Source organism: Urocampus carinirostris, chromosome 2, assembly GCF_059441175.1.
Source record: "Urocampus carinirostris isolate Australia breed hairy pipefish chromosome 2, RoL_Ucar_1.0, whole genome shotgun sequence".
Lineage (NCBI taxonomy): Eukaryota > Metazoa > Chordata > Actinopteri > Syngnathiformes > Syngnathidae > Urocampus > Urocampus carinirostris.
The window spans coordinates 2,986,541-3,006,315 of record NC_142350.1 but is presented as its reverse complement, the minus strand read 5'-3'; the positions used below and the strand labels follow the sequence as shown (position 1 = coordinate 3,006,315).

The window sequence follows — 19,775 nt, the reverse complement described above, 5'->3', positions numbered from 1 at the left end:
TCTGTGATGGGTCTTTTTTAAATTAAACTCAATTGTTTATTGTCATATGCACAGTAAAGTTGCGAGCTAAGGAATGTTTGGCATTTCTTGAATCCTAAGACTTTAACCTTCCGAATGATATTTGGAACGATGCATTTGAGTGACATCGTACGGACACCGCATCCGCACGTGTCTACGACACGTATTTGCTTGTTTGCAAGCTTTCGGAATGTTAAGGGGGTAATAAGTTTGACTGAACTATCTGTTTTGTCGACGTTCCCATTGTAGCGCCTTATAATCCGGTGCGCCTTATGTATGGGAGATATAGGACCAAAAACTATTTTTTAGCGGTGCGCCCTATAACCCGGTGCGCCCTATAGTGCGGAAAATACGGTACATTTTGGGGGAACTGGAGTCAGTAACCGGATTCCATAGAACTAAAACTTAACTTGAATTTGTTACTAAAGAAGCAAAAACCTAAAACGTAAAACCAACTTTGTCTCCACATTTGACTTTAATTGTAGCCAGAAATTTAGTGGGATAGCTTTTTCTACCACAATTCTTAAGAAACTGTGTCATTTCTCACTTTGTTGAAGTGCTTTAACAACCCCATGCCCCAGCCTTTTGACCGCATCCCTGAAAAGGACGCTTGTTCCTGACGTTTCTGCACTTAGTGTCTTTGCCTTATGTTCTTGAGTCTCCTGTCGACCGTGGTGGCCGGCGGCGTGCCCGAGGCTCAAGGTCTGCTGTAAAAGAAGTCCACTTAGCGAGCACTTCTTCGCTATTCGTCGGATAGATGGCGGCCAAGTGCTCTCATCATCCCCTTCCTTAGCCCTCTTTGGTGGTCTCCTCCACCCTGACTTAGTGACTGTACTTAGCTTGCGGTTCTACTTTCTAAACCCAGACACAACCAATCAAGGAGCAGACGTATTCAACACTGTCGTAGTTTTAACCCAAATGATTCCATCCCAGCTCATCAGCTGACTCCCAGGTTTTTTCTGTCAATTGGCACTGAATCACATTAATTTAATTGAGAATCGTTGTCATTCTGATGGAATTGATTTCTAAACTTACTGGAACTTCTGTGAAAAAAATTAAAAAGGTAGGTAGACTAGACCCAAAACAGAAAGTATTTGACCTAACTCTATCTTATAAGGCCTAATCGTTTCAATCAACTGAAACGTACTGAAATTTGACCGCAACTCCACCACTACCTAAATCCGTAGTGATAATGCAACTGTACACTGTGGAGAAATTGGACTAGAACCATTACTGGAAACCAGTAAAGTTTAGGTGGATCGTGAACCTCAGTGTCAGTAGACCGAAGGAGCCGAGAATCGAACCTACGACCGCTTGATCCCAAGAGGAGCACTTTACCTACAGTTGTATCCGTTAGAATACAACTATAGGTGTTCATGTTATATGTCGACCTGTCCTTGGGTAAGACACTGAATCCCTAATACCCCCCGATAAGCACGTAGTTGCCTTGCATGGCTGACGCTGCTATCTGTGTATGAGTGTTTGTGAATCTGTATTTGTGAAGCACAATGTAAAGCACTTGGGAGGTCTTCGGTGACTTGGAAAGCGCTATATAAATGCAGACCATTCACCTCACACTTAATCGTAACTGCCCCTAAAGACTGGACCTTCATTGGAGAGTAAACCTAAAATGAACCAGACCCTAAACCCTGTTATAACTGGACTTAACTAACTTTTGCTTAGCTAACCTAAAACTTTCATTCACAGGACCACAACTGGAATCCATTTTTACTGCAATAGGATATCTCATCTCATCTCATCTCATTAGCTGCACCGCTTATCCACATTAGGGTCGCGGGGGTGCTCTAGTCCATCCCAGCAATCATCGGGCAGTGGGCAGGGGAAAATTGGTTGCCAGCCAATCGCAGGGCACACGGGGACAGACAACTCACTCGCTCAGTCACACCTGGGGACAATTTGGACCGGCCAATTCACCTGAAATGCATGTTTTTGGAATGTGAGAGGAAACCGGAGTGCCCGGAAGAAACCCACGCAAGCACGGGGAGAACATACAAACTCCGCACAGTAAGGCCGGGAGATGGATTTGAACCCACGCAGGAGGTTCCCACGACCTCAGCGCTAACCACTGCGCCACCGTGCTGCCTGCAAAAGGTTATCGAATAGAATATTATTTCGAACCTTGATTGAACTGAACAGAACCCTCAAAATGCATGTGCCTTAACCCTTATGAAACTGGATCCAGTACTGTACTGTTTAGTTCAAACTTAATCTTTGATGAACTGAACACTCACCCTTAACGTTCAGTTAGATTATTAAAATGTGTCACTGAATATGTGTTCATTATTGCATGGGTTTTCCAGCTATGCTAGTTTTATTATTTATTCATCATATCATTACTTCCGAAATAACAATACTTATTTAGTTGTAATAAATACACCCTGTATTCATCCACAAATTTAAATGAAGATTTACTTGCTGTATTAATTGTGTTAATTCAGTACATTCCTGGCAATGTTTTTAGTGGTGTTCTGATTAGTCTGCCCTTATCTTATACAACTTTCAAAAGCCACCTGGGTCCAGTCTTAACAAAAGTCTGTTTGTGGATATATGACTTTCTCACTTTACCTGGAAAACTCCAGTTAAGTTTCATTTTCCAGCTCAGTTTTCTTTTTGTCGATCCATAGCCCTTTCCTATAAAAACTGTGGTCAGCCATTTCTCGGTGCTTGTCTAACGAGGACCTTAACCTGATTACCTAGGTCAGAGTACTCTGTTCATTTCTTATCTTATTTTTTTTTGGTAATAAAAGTCTTCAACTGAACTGCTCTCTTCAGCTTTTTTTTTTGTCCAAATACTACGTCCAAATCCCGGAAGTTAAACACGCGGCTGGGCAAGGATCGTCTATGCCAACATTTGGGGACCCTGACATTGACAGTACCTTTATCCTTCTGAAACTGGACCTGGCACCTGGTTTACTCCAAACTTAAACCTCGATTGCACTGAATGTACCTGAACCATCCTGAAACTAGACCCTATACCCAACTGTGCTCCAAACTTGAACCCCGGCGTGGCTTTTGAGGACAAGAAAAACCACCATCGAGTGTTTTGCCGCAGCCGAATATCAAATTTAGGCGAGCGCGTCCGATGTTAAAAAAAAAAAGACATTTGGATTTGATTGCGCTCGGCTGTGCCTTTACAGTAACGGCGGGGACTCCTCGTCCTGCTTTTCAATTCCAAGACTTCTAATTGGTCAATCAGCTGTTTCCTAGCAACAGACGTCTGGGGGAGCAGCAGGAGAGGGGGAAAAAAAGGGGAGCGAAAGTAAGAATTGGCGTCGGCGGAACCGAAAAAACACATCAAAGGAATTCCTCGGACTCCCCTATTTGATTTTGTGCAACGGGCTCAGCCTTGCAGAACCAGCAGCTCCAATTTAACTTGCACGGGTGTCAACAAACTAGCTAATGAACCGGAGCCCCATTGGGGGAGTCCTTGGACTCTATTAAAAAATACAATAACAATACTCGAAAAGATACTCCAAAAGATACTCAGTGTCCTAAAGACCCTAAATGTAAGAGAAACAACACACTAAAATATACTCCAAACAATAATCAAAGGATACTCAGTGTCCTTAAAGGGCCCAAAGATCAATAAGAAAAAAACAATAAAAATGCTTGACAAAATACTTAAAACGATACTTCAAAATATAATGAGTGTCCTTATGGGTTAAAGTCCCACATTATAAAGAGGAAAACACCATTACGACACTCAACAAGATAATCAAAACGATACTCCAAAAGATACCCAGTGTCCTTAAATTTTCCAAAGATCATTAAGAAAACACAATAACGATACTTAACAAGTTGCTCAAAACAATACACCAAAAAATACTCAGTGTCTTCAAAGTCTCCCAAGATCAATCAGTACAACACAATAACAATACTTGACAAGATGCTCTAAACGATACTCCATGTCCCGAAAGTCCCGAGAGATCAATAAGAAAACACAATAACTATACTTAACAAGATACTAGATATAAAACTCAAAACGATACTCAGTGTCCTTAAAGTACCCAAAGATCAATAAGAAAATACAATCACGATACTCGACAATATACTCAAAAAGATACTCCAAGAGAAGGGGCTTATATGCGAGTGTGTACTGCACATTCCTTTGTTTTATTAGATACATTTGAGAAGTGGAATTGTTTTCTCAATTTTGGTCGCAGTTCGTCATTAATGGTGGCTCCTAAGTCAGACCATTTGAGAAGCAATGATGTAACGAGCAATGATATCATCTTTTGCTAAGGAGCACCGCTTTACCATGACAGGAAGACGCCAGCAAAAAAAATAAAAAAATAAAATAAAAAATAAAAAATCCCTAACGCGGCTATTTTAGTTGAGAGGGATCAACAGTGTGCTGGGTGTCAAAAACCGTGCCCGTTGCCGTGGAGACAGCGGATAAAAGATGGGATGGGGGGGTGCTAACGCTCTAACGCTACAGTGCGGGAATGCTAATAATCTTCTAGCTGACAGTTCGTCCTTCATTATGCAAGAGAGCCGCGGGAATGGGCGGGCCCAGAAAATATATATACGGTATATGCTAAAGGTGACACCCGGGAAAGTTCCCGGGATTTTTCTCGCCGGCCAATGAGGTTGCGAGAAATGGAGAACGCAGAAAATGCTGGTCGGCTTTGCCTGAAAACGCTAATACACTAGCGATGCAAGCTTTAGCCGAGAAATACACTTAAAATAGCTTAAAACATGATGAAGTACACCTAAACTAGTTTATGTGCTTTTGGTTGTTGTTTTAAAACGTGTTTTCATGTTTTAAGCTATTTTTGTAGTTTTATGCAAGATTAAGTGTATTTGTTTTCTAGTTTTAAGAAACTAAGTGGTTTTTGTTGTTGTTTTAAGCTATTTTGAGTATTATTTATAATTAGAAGCTAGTCTAGTGTATTTATTTTGCTTTAGGCTAGTTTAAGTGTAATATTTGTTGTTGTTTTAAGCTATTTTTTTAAATATAGTCCAAATGTGTTTTTTTTGTTTTAATGTAATTTATGTGTATTTTTTCTAGTTTCAAGCAAGTTTGAGAATTTTTTTTTCTTGTTTTAAGCCATCTCTATGGAATATTTCCCACTTGATCTATTTAAAGTGTATTTATCACGAGTTTAATGTGTTTTTTTAAGTTTGATGCTAGTTTGAGTGTATTCTTTGTTGTTCAAGGCTATCATAGAAGTGTGTTTGTAGCGTTAATCTACTTTAGGTGTATATTTTTCTGATTCTAAACTACTTTTGGATCACTTCTTTCCCATTTTAAGCATATTATTTTGTAGTTTCAAGCTTTTGAAAATATTTTTTCTCTTGTTTTGAGTAATTTGTGTAAAAATAATATGCAAAAAATGCGCCAAGTGCATCCGGGATTCTTCGCCCCGGCCAATCAGGTTGCCAGAAATGGAGGATGGAAAACGCCGGTCAGCTTTGCCTGGAAAGCATTGTTGTCGCATGGGCGCTCTTGTTAGCGCTAATACGCTAGCGACAACGGCTGGCCTACTTTTGCAAGAATCAAAGGCTATAAGCAGAGGGGTTACTTTAAGAGCTAGCTTGTCTAGCAAATCGTATTTGACACGTAGACCAGGTATTGAGTTTATTTTAGCGATATATCATCATCATTGTTTTAAAAACGTATCATTGGTTTCCTCTGTGAAGTTTTAGCACCTACTGGTTGCAAGCTAGGGTTTGCACTTGATTTTTTTTTTGCCAGGATTTTCTAAAATTATAAATAATATTTTTTTGTAATGTGACATTGCTTTTCTTTCAATTTGATTATTTTAAGTGTGTTTTTCTTTTAAGCGATTTTAAGTGTTTTATTTTTGTGTTTTTGCCTTTTTCTTTTTAGTTTTAAGGTAACGTATTTTAAGTCAAGTCAAGTCAAGTCATTTTTATTTGTATAGCCCTTAATCACAAAGAGTCTCAAAGGGCTTCACAGGTTATAACACAGACTATTTTTTCAGACTATTATTACACCATCCCCTGATCTGGAACCAACATGAGAGCAAGAAAAAACTCAAAAACCTCAACATGAGGAAAATAAAGAAACCTTGAGAAGGGACCGCACATGTGGCATCCCCCTTTCAGGATTAACAGACAGCAAAGGATGTTGCGATCACAAATAATACAGAGATATTGTCAACAAAAATTATAGGTTATTCATATGCTATAGAGTAGAAGTGTGTTTTAAGCTTAGATTTAAACATTTCCCCTGAGGTTGCAGATCGGATCTCAGGGGAAAGAGCATTCCACAGCACCGGTGCCCGGATGGAGAACGCTCTCGAACCAGTGGAACACTTCTTGGCTCTTGGGAAGATCTCATCTCATCTCATCAGCTGTACCGCTTATCCTTATTAGGGTTGCGGGGGGGCTGGAACCCATCCCAACCATCTCCGGGCAGTGGGCAGGGGACACCCTGAACTGGTTGCCAGCCAATCGCAGGGCACACGGGGACAGACAACTCACTCAGTCACACCTAGGGACGATTTGGACCGGCCAAATAAATGCATGTCTTTAGAATGTGGGAGGAAACCGGAGTGCCCGGAGGAAACCCACGCAAGCACGGGGAGAACATACAAACTCCACACAGTAAGGCCGGTAGCTGGATTTGAACCCACGCAGGAGGTTCCCACGACCTCAGAACTGTGCCGCACATGCGCTAACCACTGCGCCGCCGTGCTGCCCTCTTGGGAATATATATATATATATATATATATATATATATATATATATATATATATATATATATATATATATATATATATATATATATATATATATATATATATATATATATATATATATATATATATATATAGCAATGGCTCTAATCTCCAGTATTTCCTTACAAACAAGTTTTGGGGACACTGTGTGTGTGTGTGTGTGTGCGCAAAGAATGAGAAAAGCCCTTAAGGGACACAAAACATGCATACCCTAGACTAATGCACAATTGAGTCTCACCAGGGACTTACTCTTTTAAAGGTGAAAAACATTAAAATATGGTAAATATTGGAGCAAGAAAATGACCTATATATATATATATATATATATATATATATATATATATATATATATATATATATATATATATATATATATATATATATATATATATATTTAGGCGTGTAGCTTGTTGTAGTGTCCCAAACAGAAATAATGAACGTTAATAGGGTACGCTATGCCCAAAAGTGAATAAATAAAAGATCGCCGTAAGGACAAAAATAGACGTCCCAGTGGACTTTTTTTTACCACTTCACACGATTCCTTGGTTCAGTAAAAGAGTGGGTTGCCAGATCGTCTTCCAATTCCCTCTGGCAGGGCCTTGGCGACAATCAGGGAAAAGATGAAAAGGAATTGCTGGCCTTCCAATAGCCCCGCCAGGTGGTTTCATCTCAACACTGACTGGATCCAGAAAATCCAGGAAAATTGAGAGAATCAGGAAGAAACTAACTCCGAGTTGAAGTGTAGCACTAGCCACCCATTCAAGATCGAAGAACCAAAAAATATTTCAAGAGAAGCGAGGCAATTCGTGAAAAAGTCACAATACTTTCAGCTATATCCTAACTTTAACCTAAACTTTTATTATCTCTAAGCCTAGCACTTTAACCCTACCCTTACTGTAAGCCTTACCATCACGTTTCCTCCAACTATAACACTCACCCTTACTCTTACCCTTACCCTTACCACTACTTGTATCTCTACCTCGGACTCGAACCCTTAATCTTGCTCTTTCTTTAATCCTAAACTTTAATTTTACTCTAACTTTACCCTTACTCTTCCTCTCTTACTCTATCCCTAACCCTCAAACATATTCCCATTTTAATCTTAACCCTTACTTATAATACCTAAACCTTACCCTTCCTTTAACCTTTACCCTTATCATTACCCTTACTTTCACTCTTATTCTTATTTGTAAACTCTTACTCTAACTCTTATTCTAATATTAACCATTAGTCTTACTCTAACCCTTACTCTTATGCTAACTGTACTTATTACGATAACTCTCACTCTTACTCTATCCCTTTCCTTGCTCTACCTCTTACATTCTTACTCCAACCCCAACCCTTACCCCTAATCTGTAACCATAACCATCAGTATTACTCTTACCCGAACTCTTGTTCTTTCACTTTAACTCTAACCCCCAATCTTGCTCATGTTATTATTCTAACTTTTACCCTTAAACTTACTCTAGCGGTTACTCTTTTACTCTAACCCACACCCTTACCTTATTCCTACTGTAACTCTAACTCTTAACCCTCTAATCCTAACCATTAATCTTACTCTAATCCTAACCCTTACTCTTACTCTTACTTTAACCCTCACTCTTACTTTAATCCTTACTCACAGCCCAACTCTTAATCTTACTGTAACATTAATGTTTCTATAACCCCAACCTTTAATATTAATCTTACTTTTACACTCTTACTTTATCTGTAACCCTTAATCTTGCGCTTGCTCTTACTCCAACCGATACCCTTAATCCAATTTAATATTGACTCTAATCCATGCCCCAAACCTTATTCTTACTGTAACCCTAACTATTACTATCACTTCTACTCTAACCCTAATTGTAACCCTTAATCTTATACTAACTTTGCTCTAACCCCAACCTTTAACCTTAGTCTTACTGCAACCCTTACCCTTCCTGTTACTCTTACTCGAACCTGGACCCTTATTGTTACTCTTACTCTGTCACTCGACACCCTAACCCTTATTTTTACTCTTATCTTATTCTAACCTTCACTGATTATGTAACCCTAACAAAAATATTTTGGCCAAAAATTGCTGACTGACTCTAAAATAGTTCCAAAGCACCTCACCCACTCCGATTTTCTTCTCATGCCAACTTCTGATGAGCAACGTTAGCATTTTAAAGTCACGACTTTGTTTGGATTTCCTGAATCCTCCAGCTACAAAAAAACGAGGCCAAGCTAAAGCACCAGAGCTAGCGGCATCACTAATGTCTCGCATCCAAACTGGCAAAATGCGGGATGTGACAGAGCCTGGGGAGCTACGCGGAAAGTTACTGTTGCTAACACAAGAAATAACAGAAAACCGCAGATGCTAGCGTAGCTGAAGGATATTGTTTCTTTGTTAGGATATCTCAAAGGTCCTGGATATTAAAAAAAAAAGTGAAAAGACGGGAAGCTACCTCTAGGCTGTACTCTTCGACAGTCCTCTTGAGTGGGTCGATGATCTGCCAGCAAATCAGGATGCACAAGTCGATCAGTAACATCCCGCCCACGATGATCAACAATTTCTGGTCCTTTATGATCTGCGACAACAACAAAAAACCTTTTTTACAAGCGCTAAGGCCCACCGAGCCTCTTCTTTTGTAGCCTGAACTTTGCCGGAAGAAAGGGGCGGCTCATTTGTGATATTTATTTATAACGCCGTTTGACGCAACCTTCAAAGGAAAGGTCAGCGGGTAAAACGCCGATGCTAAGTTACGCGGTTGGACTGAAATGTTCGGCACGACAAAAGATTACCAGTCTTTTCTGCATTAAAAAACACTGATTTTTACAGTATTTATAAAGAATTATTTGAAAGATTGTGAATTTGATAGTTTATTCCGATCTATGCGGAAGTTTGGGTAATGTAGCTTGTGTACGAATGAAACTGAACTGGTTAGCCAGGTCTGAGTTAGCATGAAGGCTAGCTCACAACGTCCACACTGAAATTCTGGTTGTTCAGCTAGTGTAGGAACGAGACCGAGCTGTCTAGCCAGGTCTTAGTTAGCATGAAGGATAACCTATGTCCTTTTGTTTTTTGTTTATTTAAAAACAAACTAACGTAAAAGGGAAAAAAGTTAAGTTGTGGAACCAATACTTAAATTAGAGCAGTGATAAGAATGTTTCTTCCGTCTACTGTATTCTTGGATAAGAATCTGGTGTCCTCTAATTGGAGACTGTTTCGTAGTCTTGTCTTGAACGATTTAAACGTTAAACATAAAATCCGATCCAAATTAAAGTTCATGTTTAATAGCTAACATAAGAACTGAACTAATTTTAAAAAAGTGTTAGGTCGGTTTTCGTTAGCACGAAGACTAACCCATGATAAGCACAAAGGCTAACCCATGATAGGGTATCCACTTATTTTTTAATTTGTTTTTGTTTGACTCAAAAAAATGTAGAGCTAACATAGGAATAGAACTGAACTGGTTTAATAAATCTCAAAGCGTTAGTTAGCTTGAAAGCTAGCTCACTTTTTATATATTTAGTTTTGTATTTGAATTTTTTAAGAAATATATTTAGTCAATTCAGAATATTCAAAATGTTTGCCGGTTGCAATTATTTTTTACAGATTTTGAACGTGATTAGTTTGCTAAAAACAATCGGTTAGCATCGTGGTACCTTCTTCTTCATTTTGACGTTCTTGAAGATTGCGTGCACCCTCCAGGTTTTAGCAAACATAGCGCCGAAGGCCGTAGTGTAGCCTACAATAAGAATCCAAGTCCGGACCTGCCGGGACACAAAAACGAGGATTTTCAAAACGGCTCTTGAACGTTTTATTGAAAGTGTAAAATAGCCTTCTAAAAAAGAACCACCCAAAAAAAAAAAATCCGTCAGCTTGCTTTCTTGTCACGCTCTTGAGACTCATCCTTACTAATAAGAAGAAACAAAACGCTGGGCTTCGGCAGCGCCTGCTGCCTCTGATGTGTGTTTCAAGAGTTTCAAAATAACCTGAGCCTGATTTAGACTGTTTTTTTGCACCGACGCAGCATTTCGAGGACAAGGGGCAGGTTTTTGCCGCTCTGGCAAGTTTATGTCTACTACTTTCCTTGGCTAATATAATAGAAGTTCTCTTTTAATTTTTCACATTGAAACTGTTTATCGAATGGAAATCTAGTGCCATCAGCACCGCGTCCTCCTTTGGCTCCTTTAAACGCCTTCTCACCTCTTTCGGTGAATGAAAAATTGACCTTGACATCTTTAACCGTCTCTGGCACTTGCTGGAATGGATGTTTGCATCTTTAGCAGACTCTGGCACCTTTACGAGAATGGATTTTTGATGCATAAAGCCATTTACAGCACTTGCTAGAATAGATCTTGGATTTCTTTATAGGCCTTCAGCACGTTTACTAGTATAGATCTTTGACATCTTTAGCCGTCTATGGCTTCTTCACCAGAATGGATCTTTGACGTCTTTATATGTATATGGTATCTTTGCTAGAATGATCTTTGACATTTTGAGCCGTCTACGGCTATTTTGGTAGAATAGATATTTGACATATTTAGCTGTATTTGGCACCATTACCAGAATAGGTCTTTGACACTAAAAGGAGTTTATGGCTTCATCACCAGAAAAGATCTTTGACGCTCATAGCCGATTATGGCACTTGCTAGAATAGATCTTTGTCGTCTTTAGTCGTCTTTAGCGCGTTAACTTGAATAGATCTTTGCCACCTTAAGCTGTCTATGGTACCTTCACCAGAATGGCTCTTTGATGCTTATGGCACCTTCGCTAGGAAAGATCTTTGATGCTTATAGCTGTGTGTGGGCAGCCTAGCTAGAATAGATCTTTGAGGTCTTTAGACATCTTTGGCTCTTTCATCAAAATAAATATTTGATCTTTAAAGCCGTCTATGGCACCTTAGCTAAAATAGATCTTCAACACTTTAAGCCCCAGTGTGTAATGTTTAACCATTAGAGAGAACTGTTGACTAATGCGAAGGAAAACAGAGCGGCATGATCAATGAGTAGCAGCAAGATGCAAGAAAAACATGGCGGCGACTATTAGGTATGAATTTCACTATTTAAATGAAATAAGAATTTGTCCACCTATGATTTTTAATAAAGATTAACATTGGTATGATAGTTTATGTATATGTATAATATCCTTATATTCAAATCAATGTTATTTTCTTACTGAAAGAAAGTTTTTTGTACCACGAGGAGGCACTCAATATTACACACTGTCCCTTTAAATCTATGGCACATTCGCTTGTATGATCTTTGACATCTTTAGCCGTCTTTGGCACCATCAACAGAATAGAACTTTGACGTCTTAAGCAGTCTTTGGCACTTTCGTCAGAAAAGATCTTTGCTGCTTAAGGCCATCTATAGCTCCTTTGCTAGAATGGATCTTTGACATATTTAGCTGTCTATGGCATCTTGGGTAGAATGATCTTTGACATGTTTAGCTGTCTTTGGCACCATCACCAGAATAGATCTTTGATGCTTAAAGCTGTCTACGGCTTCTTCACTAGACCGGATCTTTGACGCTTCTAGCCTGTTTTGGCACCTTTGCTAGAATAGATATTTGATGCTCATAACAGTCTTTGGCAGCAAGCTAGAATGGACCTTTGATGTCTTTAATGAGCTGTGCACTTATCTTTGATTTTTGCAATCCGGAGATGGAATAAGAGCTTGCTCTGTCCACTCCACGCATCGGCCCGGTATTGCAGTACCTCCGGGAACGGTGCATTCGCAATGATCGCAGCAAGGCTTTAGGGCTAGGACCTTAGCTTGGCCTTTTGGCTGAGAGTAAGTGTCCCGACCCCTAGGCTTTGTAGCGTATTATGAACTGACCGATAACGGATAATGGATAATGAATAAAGAAGATAGAACAATAACCCTTAAAAACCCCAAACCCCAGATGGAATAAGAGCTTGCTCTGTCCACTCCACGCATCGGCCCGGTATTGCAGTACCTCCGGGAACGGTGCATTCGCAATGATCGCAGCAAGGCTTTAGGGCTAGGACCTTAGCTTGGCCTTTTGGCTGAGAGTAAGTGGCCCGGCTCCTAGGCTTTGTAGCGTATTATGAACTGACCGATAACGGCTAATGGATAATGAATAACGAAGATAGAACAATAACCCTTAAAAAACCCAAAACCCCATAGGTCAGTCATTTATTGATTTATTTAAAAAATTACAACAGCTTAACTTAAAGTATTTTTAGTAGACCAAACAGGTCGCTAAGGTACCGTGCAGAGCGTCTGGAATTCGTTGTCAGACACAAATCCGCCGTCCAATCCAAATAGAAAGATAGAAGCGTAGGATAGCATGCCGCCTAGGAGAATCAGGTTGTTCATGTAGGGACTGGACATCTTGATCAGTCTGAAAAACCAAACAAAAATGCAGAATTTTGTAATAGCAAAAAGTGGGGGAAAACCTGTCTGAATTGTGGTGCTAGAGCCTTGCTGAATAATAGCTGAATAAGATCCAGATGAGAGCAGATTTTGCTTCCAAATATGAATTGGATCTTAATATGTTGACATAAATGTCAATCTCAACATCTACATGGACAGTTTGCTCTTACAACGACAAAAAATAAAAAATGACAAAAGGGTCATTATGAACTATGATGAATTAACCTTTGCCCTTAACCCTGCTCTTACTCTTGATTTCTAACCCTTACTGTGACGCTCTTATGTCAAACTTATCCTTAACTCTTACTCTCTTACTTCAACCCTAACATTTGACCTTACTCTTAATTTCTAACCCTCACTCTTTTACTCTAATCATAACCCTCACTCTTACTTTAAACCATACTCTTACCCTTACTTGTAATCCTTAACCCTAACCCTTAATATTACTCTTGCTCTAACATTAACCCCTCTCTCTTACTCTCTAACTCTTAATGAAACTTTTACCCTCTTACTCTTACCGTCTCTTTAGGAAATATTTTTCTTATTTTTTTCACAACCTGTAAACATAAATAGACCTTGATACACATTTTTCTTATTTTAAAAGATGAAAAATGGAAAATAAAATGGATAAATATAAATGAAGGCCTAAAAGACAAGACGAAAAGCCAGTTTAAAAAGAAGGATTTGTATGAGAGTTTGGAATTTTCCTAGTAAATCTGGATTCCCATCTTTGACATCAGTAGCCGTCTTTCGCACCTTCACTACAATAGATCTTTGATGTCATTAACCATCTACGGCACCTTTGCTAGAATGGATGTTTGATGTATTTAGCCGTCTGTGACACCTTCACCAGAATAGATCTTTGTTGCTTATGGCTGTCTATGGCTCCAATGCTAGAATAGATCCTTGATGACTCTAACCATCAACCGCACCTTCACTATAATATATTTTCGGGGCTTATAGCCTTCTATGGCACATATGCTAAAATAGCTATTTGATGTATTTAGCTGTCTTTGGTACCTTATTTGTGAACTATATATGAAGTTGGCCTTTCTATGAAGTCACTATCTTTGATTTTTGCATTTCGGAGATGGAATATGAGCTTGCTCTGTCCACTCCACGCATCGGCCCGGTATTGCAGTACCTCCGGGAACGGTGCATTCGCAATGGTCGCAGCAAGGCTTTAGGGCTAGGACCTTAGCTTGGCCTTTTGGATGAGAGTAAGTGTCCCGGCTCCTAGGCTTTGTAGCGTATTATGAACTGACTGATAACGGATAATGGATAATGAATAACGAAGATAGATCAATAACCCTTAAAAACCCCAAAACCCCACTAAAATGAATCTTTGACGTCTATAGCCGTCTTTTGCACCTTTGGTAGGACAATCGACTTTGGCCTGGACGGATCTATTGACACTAACAAAGATGTTGTATAATGAAATTGTGAATATGTTTGATTTTTGAGAAGGTTTGTTCAAACCTGTACTTCCTGCGGAGGATGAGGAGAGCCCACCTGCCCCCACCCTCCCTCATTACATTCTACAGGGGCACCATAGAGAGTATCCTGACCAGCTGTATCTCTGTGTGGTGTGGAGGCTGCAGCGCTACCGACTGGGGTAGTGTGAGGAGGGTAACGAGGACAGCAGAGAAAATAATCGGGACTACACTTCCCTCCATTCAAGACATTGGCCAGAAGCACTGCCTATCCCATGCTAAAAACATTACCGGGGACCCCTCTCACCCCCATCATGGACTGTTCACTCTGCTAGCCTCTGGGAAGAGGTACTGCAGTGTGCGGTGCAGGACCACCAGGCTCCGCAATAGTCTAGTCCCCCTGGCCATTAGACTGTTAAATGGTCAATCTAACATATAGTTAACTTAAATCTAAACGGCTGCTAATCTGACTTTTTGCACTACTGGCAGTTTTTTTTATAGCTTGCCACTCCTTGCACATTGCTCTCTGCACTATTGTAATTACAGCGTTATTGTTACAGTGTTAATGTTACTGTGTACCTGACTTGTTAACCTGACTGCCCATTTTGCACAACTGGTTAGCTACTCTTCTTGCACTATCGGCACTATGGTAAAATACTATACGTAGCCAAAATACAATACAACATTATTTATACCTGTACATTCAAGGAAACTGTGGGGGCCAGATGCATCGACATTTCGTTCTGTATACACGTGTACTAGAATGACAATAAAGTAGATCTGAATCTGAATCTGAATCTGTTTGCTGTTAAAAACGTAATATTGGAATATAATATTGTGAATGTGCTTAATTGCTGTTGAGATTGTCATGATTGTTTTCTGTTTTTAGTGTCAATAAATTTGTTCAAACCAAAAAAAGAAAAGATCTTCCACTTTTATAGCCCTGTAATGCACTTTCAATAGAGTAGATCCTTGATGTCATTAGCCATCTATGGCATCTTTGCTCGAATGAGTCTTCGACGCTTATAACCGTGTTTGGCTTTATAACAAGAATCTTTGATGTCTTGAGCCATCTGTGGCAGCTATCTACATGGATCTTTGATGTCTTTAGTCGTCTTAGGCACTTTAACCACAATAGATCTTTGATGTCTTTAGCCATCTTTGGCACCTTCACTAGAATGGATCTTTGACGCGTGGAGCTGTGTTTGGCCGCATTACAAGAATGGATCCAAGACGTCTTGAGCCGTCTTTGGCATCTTCACTAGAATGGATCTTTGACGTGTGTGACACCTTCACCAGAACAGATCTTTAAAGCTTATAGTTGTCTATCGCTTCAAGGCAAGAATAGATCCTAGATGACTTTAGCCAGGTACGGCACCTTTGGTAGAATAGATTTTTAATGTTCCTAGCAATGTTCCATAGCTGCGTGTGTGCGCAATTGCGCACTACCCAGACCTTTACCGCGCACAAGAAAATCTTGCCAGCTCACAAAAATCAGGGCTCGAAATTATTAATTAAGAAACGAATTAAGTCAAAGTTACAGTGCAAGTAGGTAAAAGTTTGCCCTGACGCTGTGTTCTAAATGCAGTATTTTGAAGTCAATGTCGAAGTAGAACGAAGTTGAGTAAAGTCAGTCGAGTTTTTCGAGGACCGGCTTCTTCGGCTCGGCTCACCAAAAAGGACCGCCTCTTTCAGGTCCCAAATGGCTCTTCAGGTTGTTTTTGCTTCTTTAATCCCTACATGACCAAATAATATGTAAAAATTATGCACAAAATGACAAAGGAAGGGGGGAAAATAGAGCAAAAAAGAAAAAAATACCAAATTTAAAAAGTAGTGAAAGGCAAGAAACAAAAGGAGAGAAAAAGAGAAAAAAAGAGCAGGAAAAATTCAGAAAAAAGCCAGAAAAAAAGAAAGAAACAAATAATTTAAAAAAGGTAATAGAGAACAAAAAAAGCAAGAAAAAAGTAACAGTCAGGAAAAAATAAACACAATGAGATTTTTTTAAAAAGTAATTTAAAAAAAGGAGAAAAAAACAGGCACAAATAAAAGTTTGTGTGGCATTCAAATAATTTCCAATTATATCAAGTCAATCTTGTTGCCAACATTGTACTTCCACTACAAAATGTGATCAGATACAGTTTTGTATCGTGCAACCGACTAAGTAAGCCTACAAAAATGTTAGAATTATGCGACAAAAGATACCAGGAAAAAAAAGAAATGGAAATCTTGTGAAAGAATTGTTAAAACAAATGACATTTGTAGGTCCTACAACCTTTACAATAGTATGCTGCTGGAAAAGTGAATTTCCCTTCGGGGATGAATAAAGTATCTATCTATCTATCTATCTATTAGTCAATTCATTCAAAAGTGAAAAATAATTTTGCATTGCCGGAAAATCAGCAAAATGTAACGCGATGTCAAGTTTTGGACATGTTTGATGATCATTTAGTTGCCACACTTGGGATTGCTGTTGCTCACTGTTGTTTCAAGCGTTGCTCATCGACTTTGTGTGAACGCTCAGACCCGTGGAAAATTAGAGGGAACATTGGGTCCCTAGCCATCTTTGGCACTTACACTAGAAAGAATATTTAATGTCTTTAGCTGTCTTTGGCCCCTAAATTACAGTAGATTTGATTTTTGATGTCTTTGGCAGTCTTTGGTACCTTTGCTAGAAGAGATATTTGACGCTTATAGTCGTGTTTTGCGCGATCACAAGAATGGATCTTTGATGTCTTTAGCCATCTGTGGCAGCTAGCTACAATAGATCGTGGACTTCTTTAGTCGTCTTAGGCACTTTAACTATAATTTATCTTTTATGTCTTTATCCGCCTTTGGCAAACTTAATTTTTTTGTACCTGTGGTTTCTGTTCTTGATATTGAAGAAGAGGAAAGCACTGGCCATGAGCATTCCGAGGACGGTGATGGTGGAGAGGATGCTGTAGAGTGCCACGTTGATGTGGCGGCGCTGCGAGTGCACGAAGGTTTGATCTTTGGGTGGCTCCACGCCTGCCAGAAAAAAAGACCAAATTGCTTTTTATCTTCCAGGATCCCATTTCCTGTTTCCTGTTTCCCCAGCGACCTCCTTTTTCTTATCTGCTGCTCGATTGGCGGACAGACGACGGCGGAATTTCTCAGGTTAGAGTGCTAATGCTTTTGAGGCCGATAGATGAAATAGGCAATAAATTGTGGCGAGAAACAATTTGGCGTTACCATGAGGAGGAAGACGTCAGGAATATTTAAAAGGGGACCAAAACAGCAAATGTTTTATTCTTTATTCCAACAGCCAATAAAATGTGACCCCTTTTGTTTTTAATTTTTGTGATATATAATAATATATATATATATATATATATATATATATACACATATATATACATATATACATATATATACATATATACACATATACATATACATATATATTTATAAGTTGCCTGCCCCATTTTTCACAACTTGAAACAAAATAAGACAACTAATCACAAAAAAAACATTGTTGCAAAGTATTAAGGATTGATAATCAGAATTTATAACAAAACATCACTTTAAAATAAAGTTTATTATAAATCTACTAATAACATTCATTGCATGTATATGACATCGCTGTTTTCCATCTGCCATCAGTATGTACCTGTATTTACTTATCTTCATTCATGCAATGTTTGCGTTGCGTTTTCTGCTACAAGCCAGGTGAACTCCTCTTTCCACAATGTTTTTAATGTACGTTTACCTTTTGTAGCGTCATAAATGTTGGTTTGGAACTTTCTTCTGGGGCTGAGGTATATATATATATATATATATATATGTGTGTGTATAAAATCGAATATACTAAATAGATATAGATATAATACAGATAAATAATATCAAATAAAAAGCAAGCTATCATATTTTTGACTTCTCGTTACCTTGGAAACGTATGGAGTTATTGATGAGGTCCAGCACATCGGCGATTGCGTTGTACTCGCCCACTTTTACTTCCTGGCCCTCTGTTTACAAAACAAATCAAAACCATTTTTTGTACGTCAACATGTACGCTCAACTTTACGAGCTCAAAAACAAATTACAAAGCACATTCGCAACACGGCAAAAGAGCAATAAAGCAATCGGCAATTTACGAGCTGATTATTTGCTTTGGTATGTTTTTTAATATGCTTTCCTCCTTGATGCCGATTCAATTACGTCTTTATTTCACCTCCAGGATGCCGACGTCGATAAAGAGAAGAGAGCCGAGGCCATAAATGATTCTCCCAGACGAGAAGGAAAAAAAAAATAGTTCCGCGGAAACGGATCGCAATGTTTTTGTCGAGAGAAAAACATTATATACATAAAAAAATCCCAAATGCATTCTGTTATTATTGCTGAATTTTCAATGTATTTTATTTTTCATACCTTGAAACTGGTTGAACTTGATAGTCCCCATTCGCTCACCATTGCGGAACATCACTTGGCCCTGGAAAAAAAAGGTCATAAATCCAGTGTTCATTTTACCTCTGAAAAGTGATAGGTCCCGGGGACTCGCACGCTCGAAAATCTATGGGTCCCAACAGAGATCTATGGGTCCCCAAAATTTAGTGTTATCGGGGTTAAAATTGTAAATCGGCGACAAATATATAATATAAATCCATATATTCATTCAGTTTTAATCAACAGTTTATTGGTAATACAAATCACTTATCACTTCAAGATTTTTCATTTCACAACAATATTGTACATTATGCAAAATAATAATGCTGAAATAATTATATTAATCTATAAAAGCAGTTATCAGTTCAAATTTTTCAGTTCACAATGTTGTATATTATACAAAATAATATTGCTGAAATATTAATCTATATATTCATGCAGTTTTAATCATCACAGTTAATTGGTAATACAAAGCAAGTTATCACTTCTGATTTTGCCGTTCATATATTCTTCGTGGTTTGCTGTCCCGCCACAGTTGTAATGCCTTCTCAAGGTCCAATCCATTATCATCCTCCTCATAGCGTAACCAGGAATATAATTTAGTCCATTTTGGCAGAAAAGTCCTTTTCTTGCTAGGAGCATTCTTTTGTTTATTTTCTTTCGTCGAATCGTTCACTTCAACACACGTGTTTTCCTGCCTCAGCGATCTTACGAAGAATTTCTCCGCAGTTTTTTCAAGCCGGAATTATTGCCGTTGTTACCACTTTCTGCATTATGTTTGGACTTATTACTGACACTGAAGAAATTACTAATTTTGTGTTAATTT

General features: G+C 38.8%; 1 protein-coding gene and 3 pseudogenes across 4 annotated transcripts in view; 3 read left to right on the top strand and 1 right to left on the bottom strand.

Moving 5' to 3' along the window:
* Window positions 1-19,775, bottom strand: part of gabbr2 (gamma-aminobutyric acid (GABA) B receptor, 2) — a 151,487-nt gene that overhangs the window by 37,408 nt on the left and 94,304 nt on the right. For all 4 annotated transcript variants that reach the window (XM_088328360.1, XM_088328361.1, XM_088328362.1 and 1 more), the window contains 6 exons: window positions 18,935-18,995; window positions 18,451-18,531; window positions 17,404-17,554; window positions 12,951-13,083; window positions 10,377-10,484; window positions 9,176-9,298 (listed from right to left, as the gene is read on the bottom strand). In XM_088328360.1, coding sequence (XP_088184486.1) covers window positions 9,176-9,298; window positions 10,377-10,484; window positions 12,951-13,083; window positions 17,404-17,554; window positions 18,451-18,531; window positions 18,935-18,995 — 657 coding nt within the window. The remainder of the gene's footprint in view (window positions 1-9,175; window positions 9,299-10,376; window positions 10,485-12,950; window positions 13,084-17,403; window positions 17,555-18,450; window positions 18,532-18,934; window positions 18,996-19,775) is intronic.
* Window positions 12,253-12,455, top strand: LOC148370649 (U2 spliceosomal RNA; annotated as a pseudogene).
* Window positions 12,484-12,697, top strand: LOC148370648 (U2 spliceosomal RNA; annotated as a pseudogene).
* Window positions 14,075-14,281, top strand: LOC148370647 (U2 spliceosomal RNA; annotated as a pseudogene).